Source organism: Phymastichus coffea, unplaced genomic scaffold (genome assembly GCF_024137745.1).
Source record: "Phymastichus coffea isolate CEN01 unplaced genomic scaffold, Cenicafe_Pcof_1.1 PCOF00015, whole genome shotgun sequence".
Classification (NCBI taxonomy): Eukaryota; Metazoa; Arthropoda; class Insecta; order Hymenoptera; family Eulophidae; genus Phymastichus; species Phymastichus coffea.
In genome coordinates, this window is record NW_026706826.1 from 5,223,158 (window position 1) to 5,243,889 (window position 20,732).

Here is a 20,732-nt window from a genome sequence, read left to right on the forward strand (position 1 = left end):
CTTGAAACATTCATCGTCTTTATTTTTAACATTAACATACGCTTTTTTATTGTTTAAGATTATCGACAATGGAACATAAGAGCTTGGTTTCAGAGAATTGTACTTATTGTAAGATTTTATTATATTTTAAGCCAGCTGAAAAAATGTATTCGTTCAGTTAAACTATTTCTACTCTATTTGATACTATGATAAAATTGATTAATTACTCTGCTCAAACTAAAGAAATTCAATTAATTCCGCAATCAGTTAAAATTGTATAAAGCTAATTGAAATATGACTAAACGAAAAGTTTTACTTTAATCCTCCTTAAAGTAGGAAAACTAGTTTCCCAGTATCATAGGAGTAACAAATTAAATGTTTAAGATACAAATAAGTTTCTCCATTCAGTACCCGTAGTAGGTCAAGAAGGCTTAATAGAACTACTGAGTGAGGAAAAAATGCCTTATTCAAAAATTAGTGGATTTAGATTTGCTTATTTCTCATGAGGGTAGGATATCTCATGAGTTGGACATCTCAAACTATGATGAGAGTAGATTCAACAGTTTCTAGGTAAGTGATACGTTAAGACTAGCAAAAATCAGGTAGTATGCTAATTTTATCGATCAGACCATTTGCCCAAATTGTAGCCAGTTTAACTAATAGTAATCGTGACATACAGTTTGAGCATATATATTACAATTTTTTTCATATTTTACATATTTGTTTTATACAATTTTTGTATATAAGAAATATATTAGATTCGGCCTCACAATGAGACTTTTAGTACTTTTTTCTGATTTACTTTCAAACTAGTTAATAATTATTTTTTTAAAAACTTTTCAATAAATGTATAAAATGATTTTGAATTAATATTATGCTTCAAAGTCAGATCAACTCTTAAGTGGCTAAGCCTGGAGCAGTTACCCTATTTTTATTTTTATTTAAAAAAATTACACTACGACCAATTAATGTGTTCTCAGTGCTATTAAAACTATGTATTCTTATGAACATAAAATTCCGATTATATTTCCATAAAGGATACATCATTTTTTAAATGGTTATAAACCAATAAAAATAATTTTATATATTTTTAAAATTTTATATTTTTATAAAAGTATTATTTTCTTTTTATATGCTTATAAACCTACAATAATCATAGCCTGACGTGAATCTTGTACATTAAACAAGATTAGTCATTCCGTATAGTTTTTGGGTCAGTGAAAACGAATTCCGCCTCAGAATTACTCCTTCTCTTCAGAATTTTTAAATGTTCTAATCTAAAAGTCCAAAAAAATAGTGTTTTTGATCATTTGTGAGGTTATATAGCAGCGCAGATTTTTCCCATTTTAAAAAGATTTTGAAAAAGTACTTGAGGTATCTTCAAAAATCCTTCCTTTTTTCCAATGCTCAATATCTTGCTCAAATATCTTGTAACGGTCCTATCTATGAGCTAGCTGATTATGTTACTGAATCACTGCAACCCGTCAAACGGATGTATCTGTTTACTCAAATCAGCACATTAAACGGCGCCACCTCACCAATTATTCGATTGTATTAGTACAGGAGTCTAATTTCATAACCAAAACAAGGAGTGTGACGTCACAGACTTATAGATATAGATATAATAGGTTTTGTTATTTTATTAAAATATGTTAATTACACGTAATTTTGATGTAACAAAACATTTCTTATATAGATTTTAGTACATAGATTTAGATTATAATAATATGAATTGCATTATTTAAATAATATTATTAAATAATAATGATATTTAATATGCAAAGTTAATTTATTTATTACACTAAAAATATGAATTATTAGAAAAATGTAAATAGTTCATATGCAAAATGAATAAGAAAAGAACATGAGTAAGAATTGGTTTCATTAAGAACAGCTTAATAATAACTGTTATTAATAAATAAACAATTAATAATTTATTTAAACAATAAATTGTACATAGAACGAAAGCGTTAATTTTATATTTAATAATGACAGCTTTATAATTTATAAATCTTAGATAATTAATGTAATAATTGCGTTATAAGTTTATAGAAAAAACCGTTAAATATATGAAAATTTGTTATAATTCAAATGTTATTAACTAATTTGAATATTTCTTTTTAGAATATACTTCTAAAATTAATAAACTATAAAGTTATGTAAAAATCTAATAATTTTTATTGTAAATATTGTAATATTACATTAATTAACTTTATTAGTTAATAACTTTTAACGACACTATTAGCGATAATTACACTAAATCAATAAATAACGAATTCTGTAAAGTTCACATATGTTGAAAGCTCATTATTAATGTTTATTTATTTGTAAATTAAGAAAACTCATTTCTCAAAATTCGCGAATATTTCTCGAATATTCGAAAATTTCTCGAAGAAAACGCTCCTGCAAAATAGGCGGGAAAATTTGTGTATAAATACGCCCACTATTGCACAGGCTGGGATTCACTTCTAGCCTTGCAAAGTGAGCACATGAGTCTGAATAAACTTGGCTGATACCTAAGTTCTTTCTCTCATGGTGATTAACTGAGCAAGACTTATAGAACGTCTCGCGCTATAAGAAACTTGGGCCGAATGACGAAGGTCGTTTGAAAACTGCTTGATTTTTTTTAATAAATCTTTTTTATTTTTCAACATAGTCTTCTTTTACGAGAGTGGTCCGATAAGTACTTAGCCTACAAAAGAAAAACGAAAATTTTGGAAAAGTGGCGTTTTATTTTTCAACATAGTCTCCTTTTAGTTCGATATACTTGGCCCAGCGATGCTCCAACTTCTTTAATCCGTCTGAAAAATACGTTTCCTCGAGGTCTGAAAAGTAGGCTTCCGTGGCAGCGAATACCTCCTCATTCGACTCAAATTTCTGCCCGGCGAGTGACTTTTTCAAGTTTGGAAACAAAAAGAAGTCGCACGGGGCTAAATCTGGAGAATACGGTGGATGGGGCAGCAGTTCGTAGCCTAATTCGACCAATTTGGCCATGGCGACGGCGGAGGTGTGAGCCCGTGCGTTGTCATGGTGGAAGAGCACTTTTTTCTTCGCCAAATGGGGCCATTTCTTTTGCAATTCGACGTCGAATCGGCCCAATAATTCGGCATAGTACAGTCCTGTGACCGTTTTGCCCCTCTCCAGGTAGTCGATGTAGATCACACCTTGTGAATCCCAGAAAACGGTGGACATCACCTTTCCGGCCGATGGAGCAGTCTTCGCCTTCTTCGGAACACTTTCGCCGGGTAAAGTCCACTGTTTCGACTGTTCCTTAGTCTCTGATGTATACCAGTGGATCCATATATCGTCGACTGTCACGAAACGACGCAGAAACTCCTTCGGATTGCGCTTAAACAGCGTCAGACATTGCTCTGAAGTTGTCTCGCGGTTGCGCTTGTTGTCCGGAGTGAGCAAACGCGGCACCCATCGCGCCGACAGCTTTCTTATGCCCAAAATTTCATGCAGGACATGATCCACGCGGTCTTTTGAGATGCCTACGATCTTAGCTATCTCGTGCACCTTCAATCGTCGATCTGCCAATACGAGATCGTGAATTTTTGTCACGTTATCCTCTGTGGTAACCGTTTTCGGAGCACATGGACGTGGCTCTTCAAAAACCGACAGCGACCACATTGAAACTCGTTAAACAAATTTTTGACAGTTGGCATCGAAGGAGAAGAGTCACGGTACACAGCATCCAAGTGCTTTTCGATATCGCTGCGCGATTTCCCTTCCAAAAACAAGAATCGAATACCGATGAATACTGCTCTTTTTCCATTTTTCAAAAATCAACGGAGACACTTGCTTTCACACGCTCTCAAAAATAAACTACAACTCCGATCCGGCTAAAATCTTGACAGTAACCATCGAGAAGGATACGTGATAGAATAATTTTGGAAAGGGTGGGGGGATGGCGGTTGACAAAGAATGATCCGTTAATAACGAGCCTTGTTCATTGAGCAGACTCGCTTGTTTGCCATCGCGAGCGTAAGGGCAACACCGGTCGACTCGGGCTGCGCGCGCATGTGAGGTGGGAGAGCGAAGAGATAGATATTCAAGTACCGGAGATTGGGCAACACAACTCATGAGACAACTAGTACGAGAGGCTGCCGATTGCGTTAAGAGGACGAAGAACGAAATGTGAGCCGAGATGAACGGTCGAGCAAAAAAGGATCGAGAGAGTGAAGTCATGGAGTTGTGAATATAAAGTAAGCTGTCCAGCATTTAACTGAAAGAGTACGCGTCCCGAAAATTCGGCCGCGTTATCCACGTTTGATAGTTCGCGTTAGCTGTGGCTTTCTCTCTCTACCGCGATTCGATGTTTGTAGCATGTAGAATCTTGGTTCAACTAGTGTATTTATTTCTTTTTGTACCTGACCTTACCACTTTACTGAATAAATCATGGAGGTTTCTAATCTCTGCACGTACTCATCATTGTGTTTGGCCCTGCACAACTTTGCTTCTCTGTCGAATTGTAACCTGCACACATCTCACGAATTCACAATTCCGTACACCCTTTCAGCGACGACGTTCTACTACTCGTAAGAGTAACAACGCAAGATGCCTCACACGCGCTTGCAAGTTTAATGGGGATCGCAGAGGATCAGCGGCAGTGCGCCAAACATTGCGGTACGTATGCTGATGTCTGCATAACTTTTTGAGTCTTACATGCGGAGAGGGACTTATATAGGAGTTGCTTGTATATGTATATGAATCGATACTTATGTTGGCATAATACAAAAATGTGTTCTATGCAATACTGGGGTGTCATCCTTATGACTTTTCAGCAATCGGGATAGGTAATTTTTTTTTAAATGTTCTTAGTTAATAAGATCCATATGTAATAACCTTAAAAACACATATACATTGATATATATATATATATCATAATATTGATACATTGATATATATATATATATATATATATATATATATATATATATATAATATTTCAATCGCAATATTGATATCAATATGCAGAAAATATCCGAGAATATTTTCTTGCGCATATTACGGAAATGTACATTTAGACATTTGTGCCAGGAAGCGATTAAGATTTTGGATTAAAAACTTGAGATTGTCAAGACAAAATACAGTATTTACGAATATGTGTCAATTTTAAGCATATTTGATTTATGGAGTGCTTATTAAGAGAAGACTGTGTACGAAGTGTTATAAAGATTTATTTTACTCTTTTTAATATAAATTGTATTTTTTTTTGCTTATGTATATATCTAACGTAAAAACAAATATTATGTTTTTAATTAATCGAAACTTTATTTTTACAGGTTTTTTATGTCCATTGAAAAAAACAAATATAGAACCAGAGACTAAAATAGATATGCCGTTATGGTTGGCAGATCCTCTTTGTCGCAGTGAGTTATTAATTGAGTGTGACCTCCCTAATATCTTTACAAATCGATACAGGTAATATGTTTTTCTGGACAAAATGTCTTGATAATTATAATTCATTTTGATAAATGAATTTTTCTGAACTATTTTGATGAGTATGAAGACATTGAATATCAAATAGTTGTGAAAAATTGCAAGATTGTACAATTTTTGGAACGTGAAATCTATATTATCATTTTTTAAAGATCATATTAATCAATTATTAATAAATACTATAAATAATCAACTCGTAAGAAGTTAATCCTAAATTAAAAAGTATAAAATTTATAATTTCAACGAAATATGTTGTAACGGCCCGGGGAATAATCAAATTATTCTCGCGGCCCGTTAAGAATTTTGTTTTCGCTGTTCGGTGCGGGGCTCACCGCCGCGCTGCCCCGATCAGCTAGCCGCTTCCTGGCGTTCCGCCGAATACGGGCGGGTACTCGCTGCCCTGAGAAGGGATCGCGAAAGCGCGGCTAAGCACGAGAGCGTGCGTAGATTCTAATCGCGGGCGTGGGAAGGGACAAGGGTGCCTTCCTGGGTACGCCCAACACAACGGCAACACTTGAGTAGGTCAAATCGGGCTTTATTCCTTTAGACAAATTTTATACAATTACCGCATGCCGAGATTTCGCTATCAATACTACTTTAGAAAGAGAGACGCTCGCTCGCGCAACTAACGCACGCTAAGTTGTCGCTTATAAACAGAGAGAAACTCACCGGGAAGTAGCTGCTGCAGACAGACTACTCCTTGCTAATCGCCCGCGTTATCGCCCTTGCTCGGGCGGGCAAGTTCTGCCCCTGGTAATCGCCCACTCGAGATGACGATCCACAGGCTCCGGCGATCCTTGAGGATAGTGTCCACTTTTCTCGCACACTCGCACTTCTCTTTATTTGCCGGTCGCTTTCCTTTTTTTCGTCTTTTCTTTTGTTCGCGCGCGCACGTGACAATCCCTCGAGCTCGCCGGTCTAAGTCCAAGTGTTCGAAAATCGTTTTCTCCCCCCACTCTACCGCTACGGCACGCGCCTCATCGAGTTTCGCTCTGTCTCTCTCTCTTCACTCCTCGCTCGCTTGCCCGCTTGGCCATGCTCGGCCTCGTGCGCGGACAATCTTCCGCGAAAACGGCCCCGGCCGTTATAATGTATACACATACTAATGATTAATCACATAGATAAACTTTTTTCATGTACGAGGTCTGTTCAAAAAGTATCGCGAATTTTGAATTTCCGCTGGCTACGTAAATTTGATTTTTCATTTTTTTGTAGCGTTATGTTGGTACTCATGTCCCTTACTTATGCTAACACGGTCGGCCATTTTGAATGTATAGTTAACTTTTGACAGCTGTTTTGTTTGGATGTGTTTTGGTTTGTCTTCGATTTTTGCCTATTCTAAAAAATGGATCAAATATCTGTATCAAATTTTGTGTTAAAAACAAAATAAAATGCGCGCACACATTCCGAATATTGACTGTAGCATATGGTATAGTTACCTTGGACCAAAGCAATGTTTATTGGTGGTACAAAATATTCTCAGAGGGCCGAGAAGATGTCAACGACGAACAACGTGCCGGACAACGTGCCCGAGCACGTCATCAACAGGCGATAACATTGATAAAGTAAAGAAAATAATATTGGCCAATCGTCAAATCACCGTTAGAGCAATTTCTGAGTATCTAAATATATCGATTGACTCATGACATTCGATTTTAACTAATGATTTGGACAAGAGTCGGGTCGCCGCAAAATTCGTGCCTAAACTGGTCAATTTCGACCAAAACCAACATCGCGTTAACATTGCTCAGGAGATGTTGAACTCGATTCGTGACGATTCGAATGTGCTCCAGAGGATTATAACGGGTGATGAATCATAGGTTTATGGTTATGACGTGGAAGCCAAAGCTCAATCATCCCAATGGAAGCTGCCGCATGAACCAAGACCGAAAAAAGCGCACCAAGTTCGGTCGAACGTGACGGTTTTGCTCACCGTTTTCTTCGATTACAGGGGCGTGGTGTATTATGAGTTCTTACCATAGGGTAGTACGGTCAATAAGGAATATTACCTGTAAGTTATGCGCAATTTGCGCGAAGCAATCCGCCAGAAACACCCGGATTTGTGGAAGAACAAAAACTGGTTTTTGCACCATGATAATGCCCCTGCTCACACATCGTTACTTGTGTGCGAATATTTGGCCAAAAACAACACAGTAATGGTGCCGCAGCCACCGTATTCCCCAGACCTAGCCCCCTGTGACTTTTTCCTGTTCCCAAAACTGAAGAGACCCATGAAAGGATGACGCTACGTGACGATTGAAGAGATAAAGATGGAATTGAAGGAGGAGCTGAACAAGATCACAAAAAATGATTTTTTTAAGTGCTTCGGGGGTTGGAAAAAACGTTGGCATATGTGCATTATATCCGAGGGGAATTACTTTGAAGGAGATAAAATAGATATTCATGAATGAATAAATAAGTTTTGAGAACATACTAAATTCGCGATACTTTTTGAACAGACCTCGTATAATAAGTCAACTTTTCAAATGAAATGAATAATACTCAAGAATATAAACAATATTTTTATTTCACAATACCATAATGAAATTCTAAGATTAACTATCATAACTTATAATAATATAAATAATTATTATATTTCAATATTACGCATATATATGTTTTGATATAAATAACCATAAATAATATAACCAATAAATTATAATTTACTTTTAGTTTTACGACGACTTTTTTTTTATAACTTTTGAGTTAATATTATCTTCTCTTTTCAATTTTTTTTAGTCTTCGCAATTGGTGTATTGAAATCTTGCTTATTCATTGGCTTACGATCGAAAGATTAATATCGATAAATTTAGTTATACAAATAAAATTTCATAAGTTTTCAATAAAAAATATATAGATAATTGATTTATATTAAACAAACATTTTATTGTTAGAATTAGTAATTCATTCGATTTTACAAATATAATAAAATTATACCACAAAGATTACTTTTCACGCATTTTACAATACTGACCGTTTGAACAATTTGTCATTGAAACTATATTTTTTATATAATCGACTTATTTTAGGAAAGATGATATATATTCTTATATTTTAACAAGTTAAATTTTGAAAACAAAAAATTTTAAGTAGAGATAATTTACTCACGGCATTTACAGTCAATGCATACACGTGTAACTAATAAACACCTAACTCTCAGTATTACCTATCTGATACAGTAGCTGCGTTTCTATCGGTTATAAATACTTCACATACAATATTTACATAACACACATATATTTATAATACCTTCAATGACGATAGAAACTGTCAAAATTCAATAGATATTATAACTTGTAACGGTATGGTTATCTAGCAAAAATGAGAAATTTATTAACGAACAAACTCCCACGATGCAGAGCTAACCGCCGCTCCGTTAAGGGGTAATATCCACCAAATGCTAAAAAAAATAAGGCTTTTTTCTTGATATTTTTTAAAGGACATTTGAGATGTAAGGTATATAAATAATATATCATTGGATTAAGTAACTCTTGGAGAATAGAAAAAAATTTTTTATTATTTTTTTTACAAAATGGCGGCTCTGCAGCGATTGCCGTGAACCGCTTTTTTAAAAAGTTCTTCCGCGGCGAGCAGTAGAAGTCGTGCCCAACTCCACCTATAATAAAAAAAAAAATTTTTTCATTATCTACATGAGTGTCGCTAGTGAAGTACACATGATTATATTTTTAGAATTTTTTTTCGCAAAATGGCGACGGTTTGAAAATAAATATTTTTTTTTCGACAAAAAAATCGACTTTAATTGTTTATAACTTTTTTTGTTGTTAATCAATCGCTAAAATCGTGTGTACTTTACTAGATAATCTAATTAAGAAGCTACAGTTGAAATTTCAAGTCAATTGGATATAAACTTTTACAGTTCTACTGCTCGCCGATTTTGAAAAAATGGTTTTGAGAAAAACGCGTTTAAAGTTTCAAAATGCTATAAATCTTAAGAATCGCAATAATATAGTCCTTAATAATTTTTTTACCTTCAGTCAGCTATCCCTGCGCCGTAAAGTTGTCCTTCCCGAACCTTATTTTCCTCTTCTTCCTTTTTTTTGTCTGATGTAAGGCTGCGCCTAGCCTCTTTCGCGATATCGGACATACGATGCTCAGTGACTTTGACGCGATTAGCGTCCGATCTCACGCAAAACTCGTACATGTTCGGTCCAACGGTTAACCCAAGAGCATCGTAAACGGCAAACAGACCCGACAAGCCATCGTTGAAGGTTATAACGGCTACATCAGTCGCAATATCAACTATAGTCTTACCGCTAGATATCGTTTTTGGAGCAATTGACCACACTACAGCATTGAAGGACTCGTTACTATTTTGTGAATACGCACCCAAGCAGCGTTACAGAAGGTTGTCAGAGCTGAGTTCTTTATAAATGGGTTGTATCGCCTTGAAAACATCCTCATGCATTGGACTCTTGTGCTTGTATGTTGCAAGAGTACCAAGCGCTTTACTGCGCTGCCAAGAACACCAAGTGTCTACTCCGACGGGACACTTCTCGTGCTGTGGATTCTCGTCCGTCGACATTTTATGATATAACGTCGACCAAATTCCAATCCGCATTTTTTCGACTGAATCGGAGTTTCTCCTAATTGAAAGTCCGTAGTAAATTGTAAGTTCATCTATTAATTTTCCGGTCAATTTCCGGCCAAGACCTTTCGTTTTTTTTTTCAAATTGTGCAGCCGCATTCCCATGCGCTTTTGCACGTGGCCGACGCATTCTTTTTTCTCAACGATGACATCTTCATATGGTTTTGAATCGATTATAGCTTTGTACGTTTTTGAATCTCCATCGCCGATGTATTTCAAGTATTTGATATTATGTATTTCTTCGGACCGTTTGAACATTTCTATGACGCCGTCGACTTCCATTTTCCCGGCACTACCTTCATGATTGGCATCACAACTCTCTTTGTGCGAAAGGTACACCTCCTCGTACTCAGCAGTACCTTCTTTTGTTTGTCAATATTCACACACTTTACAGTACTTTGATTTTACACACACATCTAATATCTTGCCAGTGTGCCAACCAATCAAAGTAACTAATCCAAACAATGATGAAAACCCCCTCTTCCGCCAAGATCCACCGCCTGACACCGTAAGACCGCCTTCTTCACCTCGTTCAATAGAACGTTCTTTCTCTTCAATAGCTGATTTTTTCATAGAAACAATTTTAACAGATGAAAAAGCAGTGGCGATATTGGAAATGATCATACTGTAAGTTGTTTGAAAAACAGGCTTTGCGAGATCCATCATCGCACAAAACTTTTTTATACCGTTGATGCCTATGCCAATGACGCGCATAGCAAAAATAATACGGCAATTGATCTCATAAGCACGATCATGTATTAGAGGACAGTTAAAAATATCGGCATCACCACAGTTCGAACAAGACACAACAATCTTGAAGCCTAGTCCACGCATGCTCGACTGTGAAAACCGCACATCACTATTACATTTTTTACACACTAATAATTCAGAAAGAGCAGTAAATACAGCGAAAAAATGTATGAAACAGTAGCCGAAATCCCTATCAACATCGCGATCACGGTTTAAATCAGAAGTTTTTAATTTTTTCGCCGAGGTACTAACGTACTCCGAATCGTCTTCGAACGCATGGCGGTTAGGCGGGTGTCGGTTACTAATTTTACTCCGGGTTGTTCTGGTACTTCTTATTTTACTGCCTTTTTGGCCACTTTACACCTTGTCACTCATAATTAAGAACTTTTGAATATAATTCACAGTTAAAAAGTATAGCAAAACTCAAACTAAGAACGTACACAACGAGAACGGCTGATCTACTAAACAAAGGGAAATTGTGAGTAAACACGTGCTGTACAGACGTTGTAACGGTCGAAATTTGATGCAGCGACCTCTATACTTCAAATTCAAAACACGCTAAAATAAGCGAAAAATGTGATTTTGGAGCATAAAAGTTGTTCGGTAAAAATTGATTTAAACGAATTTTGAGTTTAGATCAGTACTTAGGCGTTGTAGATTTTGATTCTAGGTTAGGTTTAGCATGATTTAAGCCAATAAAATAAAATGGAAAAAAAAAAAAAATTTGCTGGATATTACCCCTTAAGCACGTATAGTTATACGTGTATTCGCCTTTACGTTTGATGATTTCGTTTCAGTGTCTTCTTTCTAACCGAGTTGAACTCACCTTAAGTCACTTGACTTGTAACACTCGATCTATCTTCAGTATGAATGAGATAATGCCTAATCCACCTAATCCCCTCAACGAAATCGGATTAAGACTTAAGCCTTTATAGATATGTTAAACTAATAGGAAACGAAATGACGTAAACGGCGAATAAAATTAACAAAGTTTAATTAATAAAAAACTAGTCTTATGGGCCGAAAGACTAACGCACGCGAATAGGATTCACAATTATAAATTATAATTCGGTTTATAATTTTTTAGCTTTTATCAGGTACTATGTAAATCAATGGTAAAAAAATTATTTTCGTCAAAACCGACGCGCGCACGGGCATTTTTTCCGGGAAGTGACAGTTTTTTTAAACATTATTTCTGTAAATTCTCAAAACTCAAAAAAATGTTAAGAGAAAAAATGTTTGTCTTTGCAAGTGGAATACTGCACTATTTTTGTTTTAATTTTTTCGAAAAATAATTTGTGTCGGTTTAAAAAAAGTTTTTTTCTCAACTGGTACGCCAAAGAGATGAAAAACTACATCAAATTATTTTTCACTCATTCAATATTATTCCGTAATAAATATCATGAATTTTGCAAACAAAATTAAGATTTTTTTAGGTATTAGAAAAATTTTCCTCTTTTTTTTGCAAATATTATGACATTTATTATAGAATAACATTGAATGAGTGAACAAAAATTTGATGTAGTTTTTTATCTCTTTGACGTACCAGTTGTGAAAAAATTTTTTTTTAAATCGACAGAAATTATTTTTCGAAAAAATTAAAAGAAAAATAGTGCAGTATTCCACTTGCAAAAAAACACATTTTTTCTCCCAACATTGTTTTGAGTTTTTAGAATTTACGAAAATAAATAATGTTTAAAAAAACTGACACTTCCTGGAAGAAATGCCCATGCAAGCGTCGGTTTTGAGGAAAATAATTTCTTGACCAGTGATTCAGATAGAGCTTGATAAAAGCTAAAAAATGTTCTAACTCAAATTTTTGTAAGACTTTTTTCCAGATTTTGCAAAGTTTCAAATTTAGTAAAAAATTTTTTGAATTTACAATGTTGAATTATTGCTTACAAAAAATTGAAAAACAAGCGATAGTATCCATGAGTCATACCATTTAAAAGATGTTGAATACGCGCCCCTGGATGACTATGTACGTTAATTTTTACCAAAAAAATTGAACTTTAAAGTTTTTACTAATTTTGCGGCGGGGGTTTCAAAGTAGGTGTCCGGCAGTGTATAACACTGATGAAGGAGGATAATAACAATTTTATCATCTACACACACTGTGACAATATATCTATAAATCGAGAATAACGATTTTTATTCTTTATTAATGGGAAATAATTATTAGCATTAGTGAAATGTGTACTAAGAACAGCACAGAATTTACATTTTTTACGAGGGTGGTCCGATAAGTACTTAGCCTCACCGCCCGATGGCGCCACTCTCGCAAAAGAAATTTTTTATCACGTAGTACAACCTTCTCGATGGTTACTATCAAGATTTTAGCCGGATCGGAGTTGTAGTTTATTTTTGAGAGCGTGTGAAAGCAAGTGTCTCCGTTAATTTTTGAAAAATGGCAAAGGGGAGTATCGGTCGGTGATTCGATTCTTGTTTTTGGAAGGGAAATCGCGCAGCGAAATCAAAAAGCGTTTGGATGCTCTGTACGGTGACTCTTCTCCTTCGATGCCGACCGTCAAAAATTGGTTTAACGAGTTTCAACGTGGTCGCACGTCGATTTTTGAAGAGCCACGTCCAGGTGCTTCGAAAACGGCTGCTACGGAGGATAACGTGACAAAAATTCACGATCTCGTATTGGCAGATCGACGATTGAAGGTGCACGAGATAGCTAAGATCGTAGGCATCTCAAAAGACCGCGTGGATCATGTCCTGCATGAAATTTTGGACATGAGTAAGTTGTCGGCGCGATGGGTGCCGCGTTTGCTCACTCCGGACAACAAGCGCAACCGTGAGACAACTTCAGAGCAATGTCTGACGCTGTTTAAGCGCAATCCGAAGGAGTTTCTGCGTCGTTTCGTGAGAGTCGACGAAATATGGATCCACTGATATACATCAGAGACTAAGGAACAGTCGAAACAGTGGACTTTACCCGGTGAAAGTGTTCCGAAGAAGGCGAAGACTGCCCCATCGGCCGGAAAGGTGATGTCCACCGTTTTCTGGGATTCACAAGGTGTGATCTACATCGACTACCTGGAGAGGGGCAAAACGGTCACAGGACTGTACTATGCCGAATTATTGGGCCGATTCGACGTCGAATTGCAAAAGAAATGGCCCCATTTGGCGAAGAAAAAAGTGCTCTTCCACCATGACAACGCACGGGCTCACACCTCCGCCGTCGCCATGGCCAAATTGGTCGAATTAGGCTACGAACTGCTGCCCCATCCACCGTATTCTCCAGATTTAGCCCCGTGCGACTTCTTTTTGTTTCCAAACTTGAAAAAGTCACTCGCCGGGCAGAAATTTGAGTCGAATGAGGAGGTATTCGCTGCCACGGAAGCCTACTTTTCAGACCTCGAGTAAACGTATTTTTCAGACGGATTAAAGAAGTTGGAGCATCGCTGGGCCAAGTATATCGAACTAAAAGGAGACTATGTTGAAAAATAAAACGCCACTTTTCCAAAATTTTCGTTTTTCTTTTGTAGGCTAAGTACTTATCGAACCACCCTCGTATATATTGTTTAAATAGTATGTTAAGATGTTTTTTCTTATAACTTATAATTGTTCACCTATGTTGAGAAAAATATTTCCTTTGAATTAGTATTATATATGATGATATAAATGGAAAAGAAAGAACATTATAAAGTCAAGACTCAAAATTGCTTTTTCCTGAACAATCACTCATTCGAGGTCTGTCCGGAAAGTATCGGGCCTACGTTTATATCTTCGCGCCATAGTGTTCGAGCGACCTCTACCGGACAGAAACGTCAACAGTATAGCCTCATGAATCTATTGGTTACTTACTGATACCTGCCGGACGTATAGTTCATGCGCAGCATGTCTTTGTTTACAGTGCCTTTTTCGCGTTCGTCGGATTTTGATATTGTCAAAAATGACTGAAAAACAAGATCAACGCATTTGCATCAAATTTTGCTTTCAACTCGGAAAAACGAGTTCGGAAACTATTGAAATGATGCAAAAGACCTTCGGAAGCGAGTGTATGAGAAAAACACGAATAAAAGAGTGGTATAAACGGCTCAAGGATGGTCGCACTTCTGTCGATAGTGATTCTCGTTCCGGCCGACCTTCGACGACAAAAACCGCAGATAATATTGAGCGGGTGCGACTTGCAATCGAACAAGATCGTCGTATGACTGTGCGAGAACTAGAAGAAGACCTTGGGATACCAAAAACTATCATTTCAGAAATTTTAACCGAAAATTTAGGAATGAAACGCGTGTGTACGAAATTCATCTTAAAATTTCTCACAGCAGAGCAGAAGAACATTCGCTTAGAAATCGCTCTGGACAATCTGGAAATGGTCAATAATGATGATAACGTGCTTAGAAAAGTTATTACAGGTGATGAATCATGGGTTTATGGTTATGATCCTGAAACAAAACAACAATCTTCACAGTGGAAGCATTCTGAATCGCCAAGACCAAAAAAAGAACGTCAAAGTCGGAGCAATGATAAGTCAATGTTGATTGTTTTTTTCGATTGTGAAGGTGTTATACATCACGAATATGCACCAGCAGGTCAGGCAATCAATAAAGAATACTACGTTCAAATTTTACAACTTTTGCGTGATGCAGTAAAAAGGAAACGGCCGCACTTTTGGGAAAGTGATGACTGGCTTCTCCATCACGGTAATGCGTCAGCGCATTCATCCAATCTTGTGCAGCAGTTTTTGAACAAACACAATATCGCATTGCTTCGACAACTTCCATACAGTCCCGACATAACCCCTTGTGACTTTTGGCTGTTTCCAAAACTAATAAAACCACTCAAAGGACATCGATTCGATGACAAAATAATGGTTGAAAACAATGCGACGAGTGTACTTAAGGATATCCCTAAAAGTGAGTTCCAGGACTGTTTCAAAAGTGGAAACATCGATGGAACCGCGTTATTCAATCAAGTGGGGATTACTTTGTAGGATGCCACCCACCAGATGATAACGAATAACGCTAGCACGAAAATATAAAGGTAGGTCCGATACTTTCCTGACAGACCTCGTATATTAGGTATAACATTTTTTTTTGAATTTAATCGTGAAAAAAAAGAAACAATTGTAGCTTGCCAGTTTCTAGAAAATGTAAATGAAATTATGGAAAATTATGCTCTTAGAAATAATTTAAATATTTTTATATTTTTTTGTTATACTTATACCAGAATGTTCACTCTACCGGGAAATTTTAACTCGGAAGGCATTATATGAGTTCTTGATTGCTGTTTTGAGTAGGCAAGTATTTTTTCTGCAGGGTGACCCTTTTTAAAGGAACCACCCCGAAACTTTATTCGGTTGGCATTCTACAACAAAATTGTTCAGACAAAAGTTGTTTCGGACAATGAGGGACACCTTTCCCAGAAATCGGATTTGACCTTGAGATTTATTTTCATGGTTATTTGAAGGTCAAAGTCATTTTTTGAGGTGGAACATATAATTTTCATCCCGGATTCGGAAAGAGCGAGAAATTCTATGCTCACATAAGGTATTACGTGTGGGGTACGGTTGACCCCCCGTACCACGTAAGGTCATGTAGGGATAAAATTTATTATTTTCTTCATCTATACACAGGAATGATCGCGCAAGGGTAAGATTAATTTTAATAACCGAAAAACTCAAATAACCCAATAACCCAATAAACCAACACCAATAACCCCAATAACTAAATAACCAAGTGATTTTTTTAATAAGAACCCTCATTTTTTATCATGGATTCGGAAAGAGCGGGAAATTCTACGTTCAGGTAAAATATTATGTGTGGAGTGCGGTCAACCCCCCTCCCTTCCCACCGGGGCAATGGTGATGTTATTAATAATAATAATAATAATAACCCAATACCCAAGATAAATAATAGTTCGATTATCACGGTCGTTTTTGATTTAATCATTACGTATGTTCGTGCCACATTTAGTAACGTGAACCAATTTAACCAATGTATGCAAAAAAGGAGTGTCCAGTCTATCTAGGCAACGTAAGAATGTTGAGTCGATCAAGACAAGACGTTGGCTACCCAGCCAATGAAGACGAGGGATTAATTACCCAGCAAATTAAGGCAAGGTGGGAATGCCCAGCCAACGAAGGCTAGGTATTGATTATACAACCAATTAAAGCAATGTGTTAATGCCCAGCCAATGAAGGCGAGGTATTGATTACCCAGCCAATTAAGGCAACGTGGGAATGCCCAGCCAATGAAGGCGAGGTCTTGATTATCCAACCAATTAAAGCAATGTGGGAATGCCCAGCCAAAGAAGGCGAGGTATTGATTACTCAGCCAATTAAGGCAAGGTGGGAATGCCCAGCCAATGAAGACAAGACGATGACTACAGATAGAGTTATGGTCAAAGTTGTAACAGAAACATTTATCTCATAAAATGTTCAAAAATACCGCCGTTCAAATTTATGTAGTGTTGAATTCTATGTTTGAATTTTTCAACTGTGGACAACAAAACGTGACGCAGAATAGCTCTACAAGTTTGTATGATGCGTTGCATCATATCTTGTCGTGTTGTTGGTTGCTGTGCATAAATAACACTTAATAAATAGCCCCATAAAAAGAAATCTGGACTTGTTAGATCCGGTGATCTTGGACACCACTTAGTAATGTCATTACCAATGCCTATCCATCTTTTTCGGTATCGTTGGTTCAAGAAGTGACGAACTATTAGTGAGCGATGACACCGTGTATCGTCCTGTTGAAGCCATAATCGTCGTCTTGTTTCCAAGTCTACATCTTCCAATAATTCTTGTAATTCATTCTGCAGGAAATTAAGATATTTAGAGCTACGAGGCTCCATTTATGCTGATTACACAGTCTGACAAGATTTTGGCACAAGCAAACCATACATGGTTCCCCGAAGAATTTTTGGCGCTGAAACCGAATCCGGCCTCAGAATTTCTCCAACACGTCAGGATTTTGAGATATCCTAACCTAAAAGTGCAAAAATAGCGATTTTTGCCTATATTTGAGGTTATGTAGCACTACGACATTCTCTATACACAAAAAACTATAAACGACATCTTAAAGTAGCAGCCTAGTCTTTTCAAATGCCGTTGAGTTTGTTCAAATAGCTTATTGTTTCTTTGAGATATTGTATTTTAAAGTTTTTCGATTTCATAAATATTGTACCTCTCAGAACATATGAGAGCTTTGAAAGTTTCGACGTCGAATTTTATGTCAAACGACTTCAAGAAAATTAAGATATATACCATAGACAGGCTAACCTACCTTTAACCTTGTAATAGAGTCGGCTTGCAACGCCGATGCACCTATTGCTATTACCAATTATTTAAAAGGGGGAGGGCAAGGGAGGCGGTATATCGCTCCTGACAAGGTAAAGAGAAAGGTGGACGCAATAATCATTCCCTTTATCTTAATAAATCCTTTATTACATCATGCTACCCTGAGCATACAGTTCGGACAATTAAACACGCGTCTTATTATCTACACTACAATCTACGATCGCTGAAAGGAGATGGCCGGCACGTTAGCGCCTTGCCACCTCGATACCGACTCGATATAATTTAACTTAGGCTAATAACCAAACCAGCCGCGCCGGCCCGTGAGAGCCTGGCGCAGCGCACAAGCCGTGAGTAGCCTTAGAGTGAGAATTAAAGAGAGAGAAAGAGATTAAGAGAAATGACCTGACGATTGAAGATCTTCGATACAGGGCCTCGCCGAAGATGGTATTAGCGTCTAGCTGCAGGCAAATCTCTCCGTGGTCAGAAGACTCGACGAAGATAGGCGAGATTCGGGCCGATGCTGATGCCGTCTCGATTTCCTCGTATCTTTCTTTGCGGTTGACTGCAGGGGGTCCGTGCACCTCTCTCTGCTAATGGTCACTTTCTACTGCCCTGACTGACGCGAGCATACTTCCGAGTGCGTGAGAGACTGCTTCTCACGCTCTCCCCACTCTCTTGCCTAATCGGCGGCACGCGGCACCGTCAAGTGCGACCAGTGTCACGCGCCTGCCTGCACTAATCAGATTCTTTCTTTCTCTCTTATCTCTCTCTTTCTTTCACTCTCTCTCTCTTTCTCTCTTACAAGAGCGCTTGTTACTATGCGCCCTTGTCGACCAATGCTACTGCCTCTCTCTCTCCATCTTTCTTCTTCTTGCTCGTTGCGGCGACGATGCTGAAAACATAAGAGCAGGCATCAGGCACGTGAATTATGTGCTATAGGTGTGCCATGAGTCTCTGCCGATGGTGGGGAGAGATAAGGGACGCACGGTGCAGGTCAAATCCACCGGCGCCGTTACAACCTAAATTATATGATTCCCACAAATCCTTACAACCCTCAAACAGGCTAACCTACCTACGATAAATCTGGGTAGAGCGAGTTTAATCGACTGCTTTTCTATGAGGAACCTAAGGTCTCAACCACAGATAGGCTTATCTGTTTTCTCCTTGACGTACTCTATCTCCAGATACCCTTACAACCCTCATAAACCGCCCTACCAACCCCCAAGCAGGCTAACCTACTTAACGCTGGTTGGAACGAGTTTAATCAATTGCTTTTCTATGAGGAAAGTAAAATCTCAACTAGATAAGCTTACCTGTTGTCTTGATGTACTCTATTCTCAGAAAACGCTACAACCCTTAGAAACCTCCACCAACCCCCAAGCAAACTAACCCACCTAACCCTTGGTAGAGCGAGTTTAATCAACTGCTTTTCTGTAAAAAAATGAATATCTCATTGACATTGTCTCTGATATACCCCTCCTCAGGTAGGGGTGGTTTATAAGGGTTGTAAGGGTTCGTGGGGATGACGTAATGTAGGTTGAAGTTGGGTTAGCCTGTCCATGGTATATATCTTAATTTTGTTGTAGAACAGTAATTGATTGAAGACGCTTGACACAAAATTCGACGTCGAAACGTTCAAAGCAATATGTTCTGAAAGGTACAATATTCATGAAATGAAAAACTTTGAAATTTAATATCTCAAAGAAAAAATAAGTAAACTGAGCAAACTCAACGGCTTTTAAAAGGACTAGACTGCTTCTTTAATATGTCGTTTGTAGTTTTTTACGTGTAGATAATATCGTGGTGCTACATAACCTCAAATATAGGTAAAAATCGCTATTTTCACACTTTTAGATTAAGATATCTCAAAATCCTGACGTACTGGAGCAATTCTGAGGCCGGATTTGGTTTCAGCGCCAAAAATTCTTTGGGAAAACATGTATGGTTTGCTTTTGCAAAAAATTAAGGTATTTTTGTAGGACTGTGTTATCAACATGACGTACATGAGGGTTTTGGATAGACCAATAATGATTATTATGGCGATTGAGTTGCCCATTACTATGAACTGTAGCTTCGTCCGAAAACATTACGTATCTGAAAAATTCAGGATCTTCGCGGATCCTTGCTTGTGCCCAATTACAGAATTCGAGTCTGCGGCGATCATCTGGCATCAAAGCTTGAGTCAAAGTTATGTGATACGAATGAAATTTATGAAGCCGCAAAATTCTACCTGCTATTGTTCTTGGGATTCCAGTACGTCTCTGAATTTCACGTAAAGAGATATGGTGATCCAAATTAACCATTGCCAAAACAACGAGAATTCGTGAATCATCATTGTTCTGTCTCATAATGCGACGACGATTTCTGTGTATTCGTGGTCGAGGTCTCTCTCTTCCTTCAATTAGATTGGGTATTTTTGACGGTAATATCTTGCTGCACCACGATATCGGCCTTGACATGCCCCGAGCGATAACAGAATGTCAACAATTTCGTTTCTCGAATAATCTGGCGTATTTGCTCCTTTGAGTCGCTAGACACTAAGAAATTTCCACATGAACTATTCTGAGAAGGACTGTTCACCAGTCACCTCTTTCATAAATAATACTAAAGAAGTGTTATTTTCCGATTTAGTTGAAACTCTTAGGCTTGTCCGGAATCACACCAGAAAAGAGAATAAAAATAATTTGCTTTCCT

At 37.4% G+C, this 20,732-nt stretch overlaps 1 protein-coding gene across 2 annotated transcripts in view; it reads left to right on the forward strand.

Annotated features, from left to right (window-relative positions):
- Positions 1-20,732, forward strand: part of LOC131675032 (uncharacterized) — a 257,161-nt gene that overhangs the window by 107,856 nt on the left and 128,573 nt on the right. For both annotated transcript variants that reach the window (XM_058953847.1, XM_058953846.1), the window contains one exon: positions 5,268-5,406. In XM_058953847.1, the coding sequence (XP_058809830.1) occupies positions 5,268-5,406 (139 nt within the window). The remainder of the gene's footprint in view (positions 1-5,267; positions 5,407-20,732) is intronic.